The 15238-nt window shown below is 35.6% G+C and overlaps 1 protein-coding gene across 1 annotated transcript; it reads right to left on the bottom strand.

Annotated features, from left to right (window-relative positions):
- Window positions 1-308: 308 nt before the first annotated feature.
- On the bottom strand, window positions 309-14593 carry LOC136219733 (uncharacterized). Its single transcript, XM_066007230.1, has 3 exons — window positions 13524-14593; window positions 6917-7224; window positions 309-1558 (listed from the first exon to the last, which is right to left on the bottom strand). The coding sequence occupies exons 1-3, from the start codon at window positions 14405-14407 to the stop codon at window positions 1206-1208; spliced, it is 1545 nt and encodes a 514-aa protein (XP_065863302.1). The 5' UTR covers window positions 14408-14593; the 3' UTR covers window positions 309-1205.
- Window positions 14594-15238: the final 645 nt, after the last annotated feature.

The raw sequence follows: 15238 nt of genomic DNA on the forward strand, positions 1-15238 counted from the left end.
GAAAAAAGGTAATAGAAACTAGAACATAATTATGAGTTCAAAAATTTGGTAAACCATCATCATGTTTCCCTAAATGAACAAGGAAAACACGTACTAATCCTGTGGTCTCCCACAAATTACAGGTCCCAAGTATGAAAAACATAAAACATAAAACCTAAAATATGCGGTTAGACAGCAGCTTTCAAGATAACAAATCACTTAACAACCCCACTGTCCAGTTTCCATTGAAGCTAAGTCCCAAAACCATGGGGCTACCAGCAGGACCCAAGGTTTGACTGCGATAGAACATGCTATAATAAAACTGAAAATAAAAATTGGAGGGTAAGAAAGTACCCTTTCTTTTAATTCTTTACTAATTTGAATCAGACAGAGAGAAAAGCATTCTACTGATTGATGCTATCTTTCAGGCAAGTAGACACTAAAATTTCCTAGTTGTGCAAGTTTCTATATGTCATCTCTCCTTGGCCCTTCAGTCGTCGATTCGTTTGCATTTATGCGTTTCGTGTCCGTTACGTTTCCCGTTTCCCGTTTCCCAGCTATATTTTTTCAGAAATAGCGTTCCTGATTTCAGTTTCCGTTTCTGTGCAAAATGGTCGTACAGCTATTGTTTTTGAACATCTGCTATCCTACAACTACAACCAAAACACCAATCCAGCCTCTGCAACTCCTCGCCTTCAAATTGCTAAGATCTAACTTTGCAGAAACACTTTTCGTGCATTTTTTCTGTAGATGCATCTACTGTTCTTGAGAGTGAAAAAGGAACGTTGGCAGGCACAAGCAATGCTTCCTGATGCCACTTCACAAAAGTATTGGAAAGGGATGACTAAATAAAATCTGGACCTTTTCCAAAAAATCTAGACTTCTAACTGAAGTTGCAAATACTTGAATACCCTCATCAAATTCTATGGAACTAATAAATTAGCACCTCCCTGCGCCTACTCATCACTCACATTTAACAATACAGCATACTGTGAAGCCTGTATGAAGGCCATAATCATTCTGCAGTAGAAGATACATATATAAAAAAACAAAAGGATCAGACTCAACTAAATAAAAAGAGAATAAATTACATTTCAACTTGCCATTAGGCAGTTTACTTGGTTGAATTTTCTGCCTAGTAGCGCAGGATGATAGGATTTCAACCCCCAAAATCCCCGTACTGTGAATAAATAAAAGGTCCATGGTACCTTCCTTGCATTCAGAAACTACTTGGATGCCCTGAATTCCCTCTGGCTTTCAATAGTGACCTTCTTCTTTGTTTCAAAATCAACCTTGTACAGATCAGCAGCTGTTCCAAGGTAGCCATATAAAATTCTCTTTTTCTCTCCACTCCTCTCCGCCTTCACTAAGTTTGGGTTTTTGTCATCATCTTTACCTAATGTTAGGGGCTGTATGCGTCCCCATGCCTTGCGCCCATGATTTTCCTTCTCGAAGTGTTCTGCTAGACGCAGAGCCTCCTTTAGGCCCACTTGATCAGCACCAAACTTTACAAGAGTTCTGCCCAAATGACCATCTCTTCCGTACAAGGATTTTGACTTGCCACCAGCAAATCCAAGATCTGAAAAGCATTCCATTCCATGTTTAGAAAGAAAGAAAAAAGGTAATATTTCATGCAGCCAGAAGAATCCAGATATCAGCACGGATGTCCAGATACCCTGAAGAACCTTGTAGGCCATCGTATTCTACATCTAAAATTACCCTAGAGAGGGCAATAGCTTCAAACCAGATATCAAAGACAAGACACTTCGAAAGGTCTCCAAGAATGTTAAAACATTAATCATCTCTAAGAAACAACACACAGAAGCCTCGGAATGCAACTAACAGTCAAAGGAAGATAAAAGGGTTAACACCTAAAAGAGGCAGACAGGACACACAGCAGCAACTTAGGTACAAAATAGCATATGCATAAAAGAAAACTAGGTAGCAATAATAACAATTCCCAGCGCGTTTGTTGCTTTTTTCAGAAAATTTACCACCAATTAATAAGAAACAAGCAACTTAACCACTATAATACAAACTAAGCACCAACCCTTGAGTACATAAACTTCTCCAACCACCAAAGTCTCAAACAAATAAGCAAAAATAATAGAAATGCGTTATTCTGAAAAACTTCCCCAAGAAGCTCTCATTCTCACCAGCCACCATCCCAGATTCAAAAGCCCATAAATTGATCGGCGTAAAGAGAACCAACCAAAATAGTGCATGTGGTAGGATATGAATTCAGTTCCAAACATCACAATATCTAGCAAACTTACAACAATAATAACAACAAAGGAATTAACGGACTGGCATACTAAAAAAAAGAAAAAGAAAAACTAACATGTACTCTTAGTAGTCAAAACCTATTGCAGAACTTAGAAATTAAGGGCAACCAAGAGAATCTATAGAAGCTGAAATTTGTGTCTAGCAGACTCAACTGATACTAACTAAATTCAAAGGTTACAAAAAATACAGAATACTTTAATTAAATATAATATGAAGCATATAAAAGCAGCTGAGAATGTGTACATAAATTCCAAAAATCCCCTTGATGGTCTCATTAATCTCTTGAATTTGGAAAATAACATCAGTCTAAATTATAGACAAGGACGCTCTTGAACTATTCTAACACTTAGAGTTGAATACTGGGCCAAGAAACCAACAAGCTCTACCCTAGTTATTAAGAGCATCTCCAAGAGACTCTTAGTACACTCTCTAAAAATAATATAAATAATTGACTCTTAGTGGTTTAAGAGTGACTAAGATATATCATCTCCAACAATACTCTTTATATTCACTCCTTATTTATTATTTTATTATTAAATTATTGTTTATTGTTATATTTACCAATAGTGTGAGGAGAGAGTCTGTTCAATAATAAATTATAAATAAAAAATGAAGTTAGGAGGCACTAAGAGGTGGAGAGAGGCTCTCTATTAATAGAGAGGATGGAGAAGCTCTTAGTGATTTGAGGAGCCACTAAGAGACTGTTGGAGCTCATTTTTTATTCTTCCTCCTCAAATTTTAACTTAAGAGCCAACTTAAGAGGCTGTTGGAGATGCTCTAAGCTATTAGACTTTGGTATCAAGACCACTAACTAATCTAAAGAGATAACTAAGTGCAATGTGTGGGAAGTCAATGGAAGAAACCTTTAGAACCTGAAGAGCCTCCTATTGAACCCTTAACTTACCTTGTGGGCCATGATTCTGAGCTGCACTTTGACCCCAAGCACTCAAAGACCTAAGTGGGTCAGACAACACTAAAGTCCAAATCCACATGAAAATGCAGTCAATAAGATACACATTTGTTGGTTCGAGGTTTGATCAAACACCCTTTGGAATGACCCTTTTTGCATACACTAGGAATCGAATTCAAGACTTAGCTTAAGCGACTGGAGGCCCTTACAACTCCAACCAACCTTAATTGGCAGCCAATTAGACATGCACATTATAAAAACAAAAGCTCTATTCAGCTCCTACTAAGATCTGGGGTCCAACATTAGTACCATGAAATGTAGATACATTGGAATAATAAATGTTAAATCGAGATTCGACTTGTGACTCGAAATCTCATTTTGTGAATCGGGACTCGTGAATTGAACCGAACCGTAAGATTTGGATCAAATTCAAAATATTATAAAAAAATAAAATATTAACCATGTTTAACTTTAAATATTAGTCTAAAAATGCAATTTTAATATCCAAATAGAAATTATATTTATATCAAGTTATTCAACCAAGCACTTGAAGTTGATGATGATGATGATTAAGCAAGATGTATTTAGTTTGTGTAATGGAAGAGAGTAGGAGGATTTTTTGTAATGGAAAATCAAAAGAAACCAGAGACAAAAAAAAAAAGCAGAAGATAATCGAAAGAATAGAGGAGTACAGTTGAAAATAATAAATAAATAGAAGCGAAAGAATAGAGGAGGTTTGGAATTTATAAAGTCAAGAGTCATCTGTTTCTATTCCATAACTTCTTATTAAATACTGTTAGTTCTTCTGCACACATTTTTTAGTTTTTAAAAATTGAAAACAGTTTTTTTTTTTCATTTAATGGTGTCATGAATCGACCGAAACTGTGGACTCGGCTTCGGCCGATTCATGAAGATTTCGAGTCGTACCATAGATACGACTCGAAATCTTCATGAATTGGATTGAATCGTACGAGTATAATTCTAACAACTATGATTGGCCATTCATAAACAAATTTAGATTTAGTTAGTTATTTTATTGTTCGTAAAAATTGATTTATCCTTCTAGGTTAAGATTTGAACTGTAATCATCAGAGAATTGAAAGATTTAATGGCAACAGTTGCAACCATTAACACAAGCAAAGAGCTTAAAAATTGCCCAATGGCCAATACAATATCAAAGTTCAAAAGTATGTTTACTCCCCTATAGACATCCAATAGAACATTATGTGCAATTAGAGCACCATATCAATAATTAGAACTACAATAACTCATTAGGTATGGCTTCTACTTCCAACTCACCAAGCCCACATGACGTCAAAACTAGCTGTTTATATGGCAGACATCTCAGATATGGATTTGTCACCAGCTATAAAGCATTTGAACCTGGCTTCACAGTCAACACAGAAAGACTACCTACTCTAAATTGCAGCCTAAAGTATCAATTTCACTAAACCAGAAACATCAAAAGCTACTTGTATCCTTCTCAAAATAGGTGAAAAAACCACTAGCGCACGTATATGCATATTCAATAATTAACTTTTCTTCTGTTGATCCACAAAAATGCAGATTACAACTACGTTAGTGCAAAACCAATTGCAAGAGTAAATAAGATAACAAATTGATGCTATTAAAAAAAAAAATCAAACATTGAGGAACTTGTAATAGAATATAAAAATTAGCACATCAATTATTATATCTTGTAGAACTTATTAGAAAAAAAAAACAATAATTTTGCCATCTTTGCCAAAATCAACCTCAGATTCCAGCAGACCACTCAAAGCTCAAAGCAAAGCATTTCTTGTGTTGAAGAAATATAACTCATTGTTTACACATATTGACAAAGTAAAACAAGTAAACATGCCAATTTAGACAGCTGTTTGCATCACAAGTTTAAGTGATCATAACTGTTACATAATAATCCAATGTAATAAATGTAAGCAAGCCTAAGTCAACTAAAACATGCTTAGGCTGCTATAGGACTGTTATAGGCTACTGTGGGCTTACAATGTCTCCTTGATTGAAGGAGAACCTCGTATATATGTGTATTGCGCTTAAGTAAAATATATCAATGTAGTCTCTTAATCTACATGGTATCCCATGTATTCCTAGTGTATTACATGGTTTGTTAAATGGTATCAGAGCCTTGTTTTGGCTTCTGTTTTGGGTTTCGGGATTGAGAGTAGAATTTCTGGGTTTGTATTTTTGGAGTGTTTCTTTCAGCATTGTTGTCTGCCTTGTGAGCAGACTGTTTGGACCTAGGGTTCCAAGTCTCAGTTGTTCTTCCACCATCGTTGCCTCTCTGTTTCTGACCTGTCTGTCCAGTTAGTTTTCCGGTGAATCTCCTTTTGTGCATTGACATTGCTGGCAGCCTCTTGCGTGTTGCTTCAATTGCATTTTGTTTCACTGTTTTCGACAAAGCTTGATGTTATGATGTTCTCCTGACCGATTTGTTCTTCTAGGTTGTGTTTCCCAGATTATATTTTTATATTCTAAAGTATCTTGAGTGTACAGTCTTTAAGACTATGTTATCAGTATTTGTAGCAAGCTGAGCATGTTTAAAATCCATGCTTCAGCTTGAGGGGGAGTTACATAATAATTCAATGTAATAAATGTAAGCATGCCTAGGCTTGCTATAGGACTGTAATAGGCTGCTGTGGGCCTACAATGTCTCCTTGATTGAAGGAGAACCTTGTATACACACACACACACACACATATATATGTGTGTGTATTGCTCTCAAGTAAAATATATCAATGTAGTCTCTTAATCTACATGGTATCCCATGTATTCCTAGTGTATTACATGGTTTGTTACAATAACAAACAGTAGCAACGGCTCAAGCCCATCTAGCGAGTTGACAATGGACCAACTGGACAAAGACCAACCATGCATGTTCCAATGTAAAGTAACAAAATATCGCATCAGCTAGAGCCTTTTAATTCTTTACCCCCAAAAGATAGCAAATCTATGTTTGACAAATACTAAGAAAATTAACAGACCATGGGAAAAAGACAAGTTAATTACCTTTCACAAGCCCCAAGTAAATGTAATAGAGACACTTCTGTAGTTTGTTCAGTCTAGAGTCTTGACATCCTTCAATATCATCTATTTTTCTTCTATCCTCACTCCAAACAACTGGCCATTTCACTCTCCATACCACACAGACAACCATATTCTCTCATTTTGTTGGTTATTCAACCACAAATAAATAGCCAACTATCATACCATCCAAAAACTTCCAACATTATCTCTTCTTGAAGCACTGACTATATGTTTCTTCTCTCTCTCTTCTAAAAAATAGGCTATATTATGACTTCTTCATAGCACACAGACAGCTTCATATTCTTTTATTTGCGGGCTTTTACTACAATTATTAAGCACATTCAGCGGCCTCCGCAAGTCTACATGTATCAATAAACCAAGCAATAGCCACCAGTCCGCAAATCACAAAAAGAGGTTGATTGACTACAAAGTCATTCATTAATGGATCTGAATGTGTAATAAAGACAGCAACCTTTGTCCATGTAATATTATTACTACTCAAAATCTTTCACTACCAAACTGGATGGTTTAACTAGGAATATTTCCACTAAGAGGTATCCAAGTTAACTACTGCAACACACTAAAGCACATCCCACAAACCAAAAATGATTACCTAGAGCAGACGCACATGATCACATACATCATCAATTACCTTAACAAAATAAAAGAACAAAATTTTGACAAAGTCATGTGTCATACCTCTAATTTTGTTATCCATCACTTTGTTTCCCAAACCCTCCATGCGCCCTTCTTTACTCTTTCCTGTAAGTGTGTTATGAATTAGCACCACAGGAGGCCACAAAACTAAATCATCCTGGTTAGCTGTTGCTTCACCAGCAGGGAGGAACTGATAGGCTTTCGCATTATCAGGGGGCTTTGAGTAGTTCCACCCCATTAAAACACAGAGAGCTTTGTGTAAGCCCAAGTGATCCACACGCAGATCAGCATTATCTGAATTGTAGGTGTGCATTATAAGAGCATGCATGTCTGGGAATTCTTTGGAAGTCCTGTAATTTTGCATGTCAAGGGCATTGAAGAATAATAATTCAGGATCTCTCTTAAATATTGCAGTGAGTCTAAAAGTTCAAAGGGCAAGAAGGAGAGCAAATTCAGCAGTCTTATATGGAACGCTAAGCACATTCAACCAATCTACACCATATAGATCCGAAGGTATCGGAGGCCTCAAGCACATAAAATGGCATACATCAACGTTTTGCATTTAATCAATCACATTCAACTCAAAAGAAAATCAATTAAAATAGTGGCTCCAATTTTGTAATCACCATAGTCTTGTGCTCTCCCACAGAACCTTCAAGCTACCATAAGCAAGAAATACAGTAAAGCATCATAGAAATGCACTAATAAATTCTTCTGATTCAAAGAACTTTATATGCACTAGACACATCAAATAATACTTTGCTAGCACCAAGTAAATACAGCAAAGCACCATCTGTATGATACACCCAGTGGAGTTAATGTTGTTACAAAGCCAAATAAGCTGCTAAATTGAGCTAGGACACAAGGTGCAACACGGAATGGACATTTCTTTTTAACAGCATCTAGAAAGACAAATTGAACAGTAATTGGTACGTAAAGAACCAGCAGCATTAAACAAAACTTTCAGTAAATGTTTGCAGGCAAGTTGTAGGGAAAATTGCTTCTCAATCAATAATGGAAGTTAACAACAGCAACAAAATCTATAGAAAAGAGCTGGAATAGAATTAACTATAAGAAAAATACACTTGGCATAACTGGAAACAATTTTCTCAACAGGTTATCACAGATTATCAACAAAAACAACCAAATGAACCAGATTCACTCAAACGAAATCAAGTGCGAAACCAGCCCATTATATGTCATTTACATTTCATTACAAATCACTCTTTCTAAGCACAAATTATAAGCAGCATGCTATTAGTTGAATAGCATATTCCTCAGTATATGTAAATGCCAGCATAATAAAGATAAAACTCCATGAAATATGATCATGAATACTAAGTAGATGGTGAACGCTCCTCAGCTTTATGCATAGAAATGTATGTTAAATAAAACTAAATGAAGTGATAAACAGGTGATTACATAGTGCTTCTTGCCAAACCAAACAGCTAGCTATCCTTACTGCGAACAATTCATCACAATGATACACAGTGACAGAAGAAAACTTCACTGCTAAGATCACGGAACTCATTATTATCTAATTTTTACTCCCAATTATTGGACTCCCTCCTCCTAACAAAAAAAAAAAGTTGAGTTCCTATTTTGCACAGACTGAGAAAATATAAAAATTATTGCTGGAAAAGTACGTTTTTTTAATTATGTTTTTCCTATTATACTCCTATACTTATCTACAGTAGTATTCACATGGACCTTGACGACCAAATGAATTTGGTTATTCACCGTTAGATCTAGGCTGATTAAATCTAAGCTTTAGGATGCTTTGAATCTCCACCCTAAGATTTTAATCAACCTAGATCTAACGGTGGTCATCAGGGTCCATGTGAACATTAATGTACTTATCTATTATTTCAAATAGAAAAACAGTAGTTCACATTTATTGATTACAAGACACTTTAAATAGGGTAACTAGAAAACCAGGAAAATAATTATACCCTTATGAAGAACAGTGGACTACCATATGGAACGGGTGAAAAAGGGACATTGCACTATCTTTAAGGGACAAAGTAGAATTTTTTAGCACATCTATCTCAATATATTCACCCATGTCATCTAGAGAGCATCAGCGGCTCAGCGCACGGTTTATAAGACACTGCATAAACTTCCTAGCTCACATGATTCATAACAGGTTGTGTCCCCATCTAAGAACTAGAACAGAAATGAACTTCCTTATCCTGTGTATACTCAACTTCCAGAATGAAGCATTCAAAGCAAATTAATTATAAGATCAAAATTGCAAATCAAACACATATTGAAGTGTGTCGTGTGTTTGATTAAAACATCCTAAGAAATATTACATCAGAAGATAACAATTTAAGCATATGCAAACAAACACGAGATATGAAAGAACCATACTTTTATCATTGGCCTACAGCAGTTTAATAAGCTACAACCAAGTTTAACCTAAGGAAACATTATAGCAAGCAAACCAGCCAAACAAGTATAGATGACTAGTTAGCTAATATCTTGCTAATCCTGGTAGTCCAGTCACAATTAACAGTAATAGCAACTGAGGTCAGACCCCTGCCGATAACAAACAGGGAGTAACAATGAAGGTTTCAAATTTTCCCGACATACAAGAGTGAATTCCACGCAAATGAGAAATAACAACCATGTGTTACCTAAATAAACAAAAGAAAAAGGGCTAAACTATTTGCATTTTATGCAATTAACAAGAATGATTTTATAAGGTCCTTTAGGAATTAAGGATGTATATTCTTTTCTGGAAGGACACTCCTTAGATGGTGCTGCCAGAACAACTTGAAATATCTTGATAGCTGTTTCTTATTTCGCAAATATTACAATATATATGTCGAATACACTAGTGAATATTTCAAAATCACAAATGATTTCTATTCAGAATTAGGATAAGACTTGGATCAATTATCATACACCCACGATAGCTACAATTACAAGTAAAATCGTATTTCTGAACTCAAATTACAATGTCCTTAAGATACTCTGTCAACTTAAATAAGAACCAAGGAACCTACACTTATTTACCAAGGAGGAAGGCAAAATCTTACAGATTTAGATGAATATATCACTAAAGGATGTGTTCACAGTTCTAAATTATAATGATTTGGCAAGTAATTTGTACCCCTGCATCAAGCCAACTGCTATGTAACTAGCAAATAGAGCATACGCAGATAGAAAATAACTACACTATTAAGCTTATAGGGTGTATGCAGAAAAAAGGACAGACAGGATGGGTTGTAATTCAGTAATATAAAGATTGAGCACAGCTAAATTAGCTAAATAAGATTATAGCTTGGGATGTAGAACCAGCCATTGTAACTCATTTGTATACCCCTGATTAAGCTGATTCGTAATGAATCAATTCAGTTATATCAGTCGATGCAAACAAGCAATGCTATGACAAGATCACACATGATTTACAAAAATAGGAAGAATCTAATTCCCACAGCCAAGATAACAGGGGGAAACGCAGAATGTATGGGCCCAAAAATAGGATCTCGTCACAAGTCTTCTCACAAGGAAATCCTTGATTTCTCTTGATTTTCCTGTTCTTCGAGTCGCATATCCTGGTGATTTGTAAGAGATCACCAAACCCACTTGATTCTCTTTTTGACTTGGAAAATTCTCAACTGATTTTTTTCCTACGAATCCTCCGCTATAAATAGACAAGGATTCCAAATACATCAGGATTATTATTTAGAAGAACTCCTAAATAATCAACTCTTACTAATAATACTCATAAATAATGGAACTCCTGAATAATAAAAATCCATAAATAATGGAACTCCTAAACAATAGAATATTAAATAATAAAACTTTCTAAGTAAGATCCAAAACCCTAGTATCTGTATTCTGTAACATCACTCCCCTCTTGGTCTAGAGCTTGTCTGCAAGCTCAAATTGAGGAAAAGGTTCATCTTTATCATCCTCCAAGATCCTCTTGTTCTAGCCTATAATACCAGAGCTGTGTCTCTTTTGTCACATGGCATACAATACAGCCAATTCTACCTTGTCCTGTCCGTTGTCCATTGGTTGATGAAGAATTGTTCACAAACGTGAAACAATCCTAAAGAATCCCTAATTCCATTTTAGGAAGAAATTCCAACATGTTCTATTTAGGGATAATTCCAGCTCCCCTGTGCAACAACTTCAACTCGATATGTTCGGAATGATTTGGCCTGGGCTGGTTGTCTATGATTACACCCTCCAAGTCTCTTTTCCAAGATGTTGTATTTAGGAATGGTTGCCCATCTTTGTATTGCCACTGGATGTTCATCGAATGCTTGTGATTGCACTGGTTTAGGACGGATGTAAGTTGCGACCTCCTCAATCCTTTTTTTCGTAATAGAAAAGTGTGTATCACGAGCTGCAAATCCTTAATTTCATCTTTCTTCTCGTTGTTGGATACAACGGAGTTAGCAAAGTTATGTTCCAAGTCAAGAACCCTAGCTGTCAATTGTTCGACCTCTCCCATGAAAGACAGGCTCCGACACCAATTTGTAATGAGCCTGTAAATAGTATCTCTCACAAGAAAATCCTTAATTTCCCTTGCTTTTCTTGTTTTTTCAGTAGCATGTCCTTGAAGCTCAATGGTGATTTGTAAGAGATCACCAAACTAATTTAATCTGTTTTTTACTTGGAAAATTCTTAATTGATTTTATTTAATATGATCCAGGATTCTAAATACATAAAAATCTTATTTAGAAAAACTCTTAAGTAGTGGAACTCCCAAATAATAAGCTACTAATAATAAGACTCCTAAATAATGAAACTCCAAAAGTATAAAGCTCTTGAATAATGAAAATCCTTAAATAATAGAACTCCTAAATAATAGAATATTAAATAATAAAACTTTCTAAATAAGACCCAAAACCCTAGTATTCGCAACACTGAACACCCATAGCTAGATTTTGTTCCCTCTTTCCAGCAAGAGCAAAGAAAAGAAAATTCAGCCAGACCCAGATAACCAATAAGAAATAAACAATACACATCTTGAAGAATTATATTACATAATGAAATAGTCTCCACGGTCAACCAATGGAACAGCGGATGCAAATAATGCATGGAAATTAAATTTAATTTCCAATGATAGCCAATGGATAATTTTCTATTAATCTTGTCATACTGACACAAGGAAAATATAAATAAATGAAAGGAAATATAATGCAGTCCCCCTAATGATCAAAAGCTAGCGCTTAATAAAACAATTACTAAAGGAAAAAAATTCAAACAAGCCACATAAAGTGACAAGAAAACACCTATAGCTTTAAAATGTCGCTATAACAAAGCAATTCATATAGATAAGCCGCACTTAATCTGCCAAACTTACTTATAACTGCCATAAACAGAAAACAACCTACTCAGAATTTAAGCTTAAATGAAATAAAGGAACTCCCGCAAGAACTTGCAACTACTAATCAAAACCATAAAAGCAAGACTGGCAATAACAAGAAAACAAACTAACCAATATATTGGTCAATTGAATTAACCTAACAAGGGTAAAAGGCTCTCACAAGCACGAGACCATGTCTGGGCACACAAAATTATTTGGATATCACACATTTTCTAAAAAATAACTTCCTACTCCTCAATGCATTGGAACAATGCAATTTGATGAGTATTATTACAAGTAAAAGCTTTCAAAGAATAACAAAAGAAGCAGCTACTAAATATTTGATTCCAAAAAATTGAATGAGCATTAGAATCATTAATGGAACTCACACTTGAGCCATTCCCATACCATAATGCAAAAAGAAATACTATTGTCACCAAGATAATCATCATGAGCCTAACTTATAAGGACACTGCACAAAAGATGGAGTACTGTTTTATTACTCAGAACAACCATAAAATACATTAAACCAAGAAAAAACTTCGTGGAAGATCACTAAGCATATCATATTAATTGATAACTAAATGTTCCAATGAACTAACCACTGAGCTGACCCGGGAATAAAATCATACTTTTATACTTTTGTAATCAATTAGCATAGAACACCAAAGTCAACCAACCAAGTTTTATTAATCTAACTAAGCATCAAAGGTGCCACAGGCGGATCCTGACGTACAAAGTCATTTTTTCTTCTTTTCTAAACCTGCCAAACTATTTGTAATATATTAAGCAAGACCGACAAACTTTGTATATGAATAGTGCATGATCCACCAGAAACATAGAAAGAAGAAGAATGACGATAAGCTACAGCTACTGCTAGTCATCCTAAATCTCTTGCGCTAAATAACAAAGCAAGAGAGAAGGCAAACCTAGCCAATTTCAGACTCCTTTTGGCAATTGAAATTTATCCAAAAGTATCCTGGCTAGCATAGCTTGATAGCTATCAACCATGCAGCATAAACACAAAAACTTCATTACTGTCTACCAAATGAACAAATAGACTGCAACGTAGCTTCTAAACAATCAACTCACATAAAGGGCGCCTTTAACTTCAGAAAAGATCTATCTTAAACATCTGAAAACAAATACGTTCTTAGAACTTCAAAATTCTGACAATACCAAAACTTCCTTATGTTCTATCTGAAGTTATATAACCATTTCCATAACTGGAGCACTGATAGTAGCACATTACAGAAAATCTGAAGTAGGCAATAAAAGAAATAACAGAGAATAAATATATACAGCCTAAATGTAGCAAACCTGCCACAAGCCAGACACTGAAGACGCCCCTGCTTCACGTCCTCTAAGTAGCGCTTCCTCTCTGCCTCGGTCTCGTTAATCAACTTGGAAAAGTGTAAAAACGCTTTCTTTATCATATTCTGGTCCACATCATGATGCTTATTGACTAAATCCCCACCATCACTACCCATCCTCATATATTTCCCTGCTCTTGATTCATCCCCCAAACCTCTTCTAAACGGACTGCTCGTGCCAGAATAAAATTCACCACGATGACTAGGTCCTGGGTAAAGCCCATTGGAGTTATTCCCAAACCTCAATTCTTCCTCCCCGCCACCAAATTTCCTCTTCATAGAAGAACTCTGATTTTGATTATTATCGCGAAACCCTAACCCTTCAGGGCTCATTGGAGGGAAACGGGGACCGCCGGAAGGACCGGGGAAGTCGTGGTTGGGTCCCATTGGCAGAAACCGCGGGGGTACAGGTGGACGAGGAGGGAAGTCCTGATAATCAGGAGGAAGTGCGAAGTAAGAACGAGCACTACCGTCGGCAAGGACGATGGAACGACGCTCAAGCATGTGGAATCCATAAGTGGGAGGGGGAGGTGGACCGAGGTCAGGGAAGGGGAATGAGGGTCCCGGCAGAGAATTGACGGGATCTTTATGAGGAGTATTGGAAGCAGGCTTATGTGATGGACCGGTATTATTAGGTTTAGGCGAAGGATTTGGATTTGCATTTGCTTTCGAATTAGAATTGGGATTAGAAGGTGGTTTGGAGGGTTTGGAATCTTTGGACTTGGAGGCCGAGGAGGGATGATTAGCAGAGAACTCCCAGCGGGATTTGCGATGCGAAGAAGAAGAAGAAGGCTTATCAAGCGAGGATTTGGGGTGGGAGCCACCGGCCATCCTCGGAAAACAAAGTGTGGAAATAGAAGCTAAGCTAAGGTTTTCCTATTGCATGAACAATTTAGCTACAGATTGACAATCCTCGGAACAATTTTGTAATCTCTGCGCTTCGCTGCGCTAAAGAACAAACCCGACTCTTTTCTTTCTTTCTTCTTTTTTTCTTTTGGTGCCTTTTCTCGGATAAAGAAAAGATACTGAAACAAAGTAAATTGCATTATGGACGGTGAACAGAAAATCTAAAGATTAAAAAAAACAGATCAAATTGGGTTGAATTATATTTTAATTTGATTCGTTCTTAATTTTTTAAGTTAATTTGATTTTCGATTTGATTTGGTTTGGATTCGGTCCAAAACCGAACTAAAATACAATATATATTATTTTTAGTTTTAGAGTTTTAAATTAATTAACTAATTATATATATATATATATATGAAAAAGAAAAAACAATTAAACATGTTTATTTTCTCCTAACTAATTATATACGCAAAAGAAAAAACTAATTATATAATTATTATCTTTATATAATTGTTTAGCTAGTGAAACCACAAGTAACAGTAGGTATTTAATGCTTTATTTGGTCCAAACATAAACTAAAGCGGATTTGACCGAAATAATTTGGTTCAGTTCAGATCAAATCGAATTTTAATTTGGTTTAGTTTGGTCTTAAAAAAACATGTAATTCGGTTTGGTTCTATTTTTAGATCGAATATCCCTATCTACGGGTGCTTAAATTTAAGATAAACTACTTTTATTTCAATAAAATTATTTAAATTTTTTATTTTAATAAAATCAAAATACTAAGGATAAAAGTATATTTTTAGCTGATGTGAT

Source organism: Euphorbia lathyris, chromosome 2, assembly GCF_963576675.1.
Source record: "Euphorbia lathyris chromosome 2, ddEupLath1.1, whole genome shotgun sequence".
Classification (NCBI taxonomy): domain Eukaryota; kingdom Viridiplantae; phylum Streptophyta; class Magnoliopsida; order Malpighiales; family Euphorbiaceae; genus Euphorbia; species Euphorbia lathyris.

Excerpts from the sequence above, each read along its gene's own strand:
- LOC136219733 (XM_066007230.1), bottom strand. The coding sequence starts at position 14,407 with ATGGCCGGTGGCTCCCACCCCAAATCCTCGCTTGATAAGCCTTCTTCT. Across the intron at positions 7,225-13,523 it reads CAGTGTCTGGCTTGTGGCAG|GACTTCCAAAGAATTCCCAG; the intron begins GTTTGCTACATT and ends GCAAAATTACAG. Across the intron at positions 1,559-6,916 it reads GATGGATAACAAAATTAGAG|ATCTTGGATTTGCTGGTGGC; the intron begins GTATGACACATG and ends AATGCTTTTCAG.